Here is a 5,598-nt window from a genome sequence, read left to right as displayed (position 1 = left end):
TGCCAATGAACATTGAACACGAGTGATTAAAGGGCACGCCCAGACACATCATTTCCTAGTTATAATCAGGGAGGGAAGGGGAAGTTATCTGGGATGCTGCATGAAGGCGGTGAGGGAGAGAGGATGCGTGGCTGGGTAGGGAATGTGAATGGCTGCCGGATCTTACCAGATGGAGACGGGAGACTCGCTGCCGGAACAGAGAACAGGGCCTCGGGTGTTAGTTTGAACTTTAGGCTGGTGCCTCAGATACCAGCTCATTGAAGAAATAAAAGCCATGTAGATTCATAAAGGTTTTCTGGACACAACCATTTTCCTGGAGCAGTACTGGATAGACTATGCAATGTATATGTATTTGAAGGGTGCACACAGTATACTGGGAGCAAGCTAAATTGTTGCCTTTTGAATAGTAATGGTAAATGAACCCGTTTTCTCTTAATGTCAATGTTTCCATATGGTACCCGTATAACCCTCAGTGCAAGGCTGGTACATTTTCAGGACCAAGGACTGAATATTGCTATGTCAAACGTGGTCATTTTGTGAAATGATTAACTTCGGGTTAAAACATCTGAAGTATAGAGATGCTCCACTCTTTTAAAATGGTTTACGTTAAGACATCCGAAAATATGAAATGCCCAATTTTCAGCATGTCTGTCCACTCTTTCAAACGAGTACGCTTAATAGCTTTCAAATAATACCCTTTCATGGAGCGACTACCCTTATCCAGAGATGGCAACGATAGCATTTTAATTAACTCAAATTTAACGCTTTACCCAAATACACAGAACTGGGTGTTTGTTTGTGAATTCATTTGGAAAAATGAAGAGAGAAAAGAAGGGGGATTGTGGAGAGATTGCATTAGCATAACAGAGAACACTCGTTGCATTGTTTTGCTTTTTATTCCAATCATAAACAGACAATGTTTTGTTTTTCAATTCTGTTAACGAATTATGAATTTGGAATTAGCTTTCAGAATTTTCTCTAAAAGAGCTCACATATAATTGAGTAGGTATCTGGGTAACACTTTATTTAGATAGTCTGTAGAGAATCTACAGATGATGGACTATCAGTAACATCTCAACTAACTATTTACTAACCCCAACCTTAACCCTTACCCTAGCTCTAACCCTTACCCTAGCTCTAACCCTTACCCTAGCTCTAAGCCTAACCCTTAACCCTTACCCTAGCTCTAACCCTTACCTTAACCCTTACCCTAGCTCAAACCTTAACCCTTACCCTAGATCTAACCTTAACCCTTACCCTAGGTCTAACCCTAACCTTAACCCTTATCCTAGCTCTAACCTTGACCCTTACCCTAGCTCTAACCCTAACCTTAACCCTTACCCTAGCTCTAACCCTAACCTTAACCCTTACCCTAGCTCTAACCCTAACCTTAACCCTTACCCTAGCTCTAACCCTAACCTTATCCCTTACCCTAGCTCTAACCCTAACCTTAACCCTTACCCTAGCTCTAACCCTAACCTTATCCCTTACCCTAGTGTCACAGAGAGGAATCAGTTATATTAAACCAGTCTACACCTTTAATGCAACTGAACAGTATTCGTGTTCTAAAGAGATATTTTACTCTCATTAATACAACCTAAAAGGCATATGATTGTCTAAAATGATATATCGCATTAAAATCAATTCCTAAACAATGTCACCAAATAAGACATTAAAACTACACCTAAACCTTTGCTATAAACCCTTAGTTCATTTATAACTGAACTATAGCCATTACATCATGATTGCTTTTCATCCCTCTTTGATCAGTGCATTACAATTTCCACTGGTCCAAAAGATAATAATCAATGAGCATGATTATCAACACATGCACCTTGAAGCCGCTTCACCACACAATGGCCATCAACTCCCAGCAGGGCAGACAAAAATGTAAACCCCACATAGCGAGCCATTGTTTTAGAAATAACACAAACTATTTTGCGTCCGGTATAATTATTTCAGGATAATTGGCTTGGGAATATAATGTAAATTACCGCTTCTGGCTAATTATTCGTTTTCATAATAAAGGTAATTTTTCACTCTTTGCAATTACATAGCCAATCAATGGTGTAAGGTAGACATCGGGTCTCCCCTTTCTCTTCTCCCCCCTCTGCGGTGGCCAGGTATTGCCTGGGTCATATTCATTAGAGCATGCACAAAAAATACATTTGAAAACATTTTGCAACGGGAAACAATATGACAATTTCTCATTGGTCGAGCCCAGGTAGTCCCTCCCTGTTTCAATTATTTTTCTTCCATTTGGCACATTATGAACACAGACCTGTTGTCTAGCCTTTAGCAAACGGGATTAACAGCTTGAGGCAGCCCCCTCTTAGGCACGTACGCCGTTGGCCTGGTAACCATTTTGATGCAGTCGATGATGGGGCAGACACTGAGGCAGAGAGTGCAGCCGGTACAGCTGTCAGTGATTACTGGGAAATGGGTCTCAGGGTCAAACGTAATAGCCTGCAAAAGAAGAGGAAGCAGAGAGACAGAAAAAAAAGCTATTACATTAGAGCAATTAGTGACTCTCCATCGGAGAGAGAACTTATCCTCTCGATCTACTGGGTGGACAGAGAGGAAAAAAAGAGAGGAGGGAGAAAAAAACGAGTCCGCAACGCGACCACAACGGTGCAGCAGCATCCGGCCATGAGAACAGGTTACTCAAATAGAGTTTTACAGCACTGTGTAAGTATATCTCGCTCCAGTTGAGAAGATAGTTACCTAAACAAGAAAAAAGAGCTACATTCAAGTTGAGGGGACAAACAAGACAACGTCTATTTCCCAAACAGAGCACTATGTAAGCCATAGGATGCCCTTTTGAGAAACACCACATTCCCAGAAGGCTGTGTGCGTGTGCGTATGCCTTAGTACCTGGTATCCTGAGTCGTTGCAGGTCATGTAACACTTCCCACAGTTGATGCACATCTCCTCGTCGATCAGAGCTATCACCTGCTCCTGGTTGTCCAACTCCACATAGGCCCCGATGTGCTTCAGAGCCCTGGCGATCACATCCTGCAGGGGACACAACAACAACAACAATTACAGTTAGTTACTACTAGTTTGGCAATAACAACGAGCAACAACAAGCAAAGCTAGTTAATGTACTAGTCTGACTGTAGGACAGGAAACGACAACAACATGCTTTGGAATGCTTTATATTCTTTATATAACTAGATATAAGTGTTACCCATGTTGTTATTGGTTTGAAATGACCTTAGAAAGGTCACAACACCCCTTTCATTAGGAACAGATGTACTATCACAAACACTAAAGCGTGAGTCTCAAAACTGGCGACCTGCCAGTGGCCCTATATAAATATATATAAAGACATAGCAAAGTATTATTTGTAATCCAGACAGCCCCTCTCTCACCTTCACAGCAGGAACTGGTTTCTTGGGCATGAACACGCGGGCAGCGTTGGTGTCACCCACAAAGTTGTCATTGACATCCTGCAGTTTCCTCTTGTACTCAGCCAGCACTTCTGTCTTCTCCAGGAGGTAGGGTCCAAAGCTAGGCAGGCTCTGAGAGAGAGGGATAATAGTGGTTTGGTCAGAGGGTATCAGAAAAAGGATGGTGTCTTGAGTATCAATACTTAAAAGGTGAGAGCGTCCTTGTTTTTCAAAGTATTTTATATACCAAAAAGTGTTTATACTGTGGTACAACATCAAATAAATAGAGAGAGAGAACTCAACATGGGCTACAGCACACCAAATAGCCTTGTCATAGTAGAGTGTCAACACGTTTGTATCACTGTCAAATAAACGATTGGTCTACTATTAATTGAAAATTATAAAAAATATATAGTATTTTTCCCAATTGAAGAACTTTAAAAAGATGGAACGTGCCACCAGGAAGCTGAAATCAATTAAAATTGTGCCAAGACATGGTTCTGGAGGATGTCTGTGTAATTTGAAAATAATAATTATAAAGCATTACAGTAGCCTGTGTAGTGATTGTTGCTTCCAGCCATCCCAATTCAAATGAAGACAAACAGAAATCAAATATGATCTAAAACATGCAAGTCAGACAGAATGAATCAAGTCATCATCACACTGATTACTATGACCACTGTTTTGCACGTGAATTAATCGGGTAGAATTCTAACATTTACCATCAGGGAAAACTCAATACTCTGTCTGTTTGAACATTTCCTTTAAAGTGGAAATGTAGACTGAGATAACTCCCCTGCCCTCACGCACAGACACAGCCAACATCCGGAAATATATTCACCTAGTCTAGCGAACCCTCCTCTCTAAAGAGCCATTCCTATTCACAGTCACACTCCATGGCTACATGGCGGCTATGGGAGGAGGAGAACAAGAAACCAGGCTCCAGCCACTCCACTCAGACTCCACTGAGAGTTGAGGGAACGTGCCCTAGAAACGAACCTCACCACACACCACTCTGGATGGGCTGGGATATGCTGGTTGGGGTTGAATTTTTTTTTATGGCAGGCTGTCCACATTGGCATTCAATGTGAGTGCATCGTTATCATCGCCACCACCATTACTACGAAAACCCCAGGAGGAACTTGAATGGGAAGCCATATAATAGTAATTTGAGGCACTAGGTGGTGTGACAGGGAAATTGTGATTTCCTGGAAGGATGATTCATCGTAGAGGAATAGTTTCCTGTCAGTTGGACACTAGCGAAGACTGACTGGCACCAAAATGGCTGCCTCTTTGTCTAACCAAAATGGCACCTCAGTCCTAACAAAGGCTGTCTGTCGGAACTGGACTTTTTTGTGCCGCCGTCTTCACTCAAGGAGACATCTCGATAGAACCTGACCCTCACTTTTCACACGGTCAGCTGTCACTCGCTAGTCTGCCACTAAAAGGACCTAACAAGCCACATTTCTTTATCAGTCAGCTCCAGTAAAAAAAACTCCTCTCTTGCCTTTGTCTTTTTTTTTGTGCGCCACTGACACTACAACAGCGTGAGAAAAGCATAAAAGCCGGAGCCATTCGGAGCTGGGGGCCGGGGCCATCAAAGGCGTCAGGGTGACAAACGCTGGAATCTGTGTGAGCAGTGTTTATTCTCCGGCTAATGGCTGGGTCTGGGGAACGAGGAGACGCAGTAGCAGCCTTGATGTATTTATGTCCCTGTAGCGCTAACACCAGTGGACCTAGCTACTCTGACTGACTGAGGCTCTGAGTAAAAGCATAACACCAGCCATGCAGGCAGGCAGCAGCAGCCATACTTTGACAGCCCTAATGAATCAGCTGTTATAGCCTCAAACCAGAGCGGCTTGGCAATGGGAGACCAGAGGTTTTAATCATGACAAAGAACAGCTACTGAAATACACACATGTGCACACACGCGCGCACACACACACACACACACACACACACACACACACACACACACACACACACACACACACACACACACACACACACACACACACACACACACACACACACACACACACACACACACACACACACACACACACACACACACACACACACACACACACACACACACACACACACACACACACACAAACTCAACTCAGAGACGGGTACAAAGCTAATTAGTTGGATATTTAGCTGGAATCGGAGCTACTGCAGAGGCAGAGCGAGTCACTGGGTT

At 43.1% G+C, this 5,598-nt stretch overlaps 1 protein-coding gene across 1 annotated transcript in view; it reads right to left on the bottom strand.

The window, feature by feature from the left end:
* Positions 1-1,520: 1,520 nt before the first annotated feature.
* The window catches only part of LOC124009398 (dihydropyrimidine dehydrogenase [NADP(+)]), a 144,237-nt gene continuing 140,159 nt past the window's right edge, over positions 1,521-5,598 (bottom strand). Inside the window, exons 21-23 of the mRNA XM_046321200.1 lie at positions 3,375-3,524; positions 2,875-3,015; positions 1,521-2,466 (exon numbers count right to left, since the gene is read on the bottom strand). Of these exons, the coding sequence (XP_046177156.1) occupies positions 2,296-2,466; positions 2,875-3,015; positions 3,375-3,524 (462 nt within the window). The 3' untranslated portion in view covers positions 1,521-2,295. The remainder of the gene's footprint in view (positions 2,467-2,874; positions 3,016-3,374; positions 3,525-5,598) is intronic.

Source organism: Oncorhynchus gorbuscha, linkage group LG22, assembly GCF_021184085.1.
Source record: "Oncorhynchus gorbuscha isolate QuinsamMale2020 ecotype Even-year linkage group LG22, OgorEven_v1.0, whole genome shotgun sequence".
In the NCBI taxonomy this organism is placed as follows: Eukaryota; Metazoa; Chordata; class Actinopteri; order Salmoniformes; family Salmonidae; genus Oncorhynchus; species Oncorhynchus gorbuscha.
Note: the sequence above shows the minus strand (reverse complement) of the source record. Positions and strands in the feature narration are given on the sequence as shown.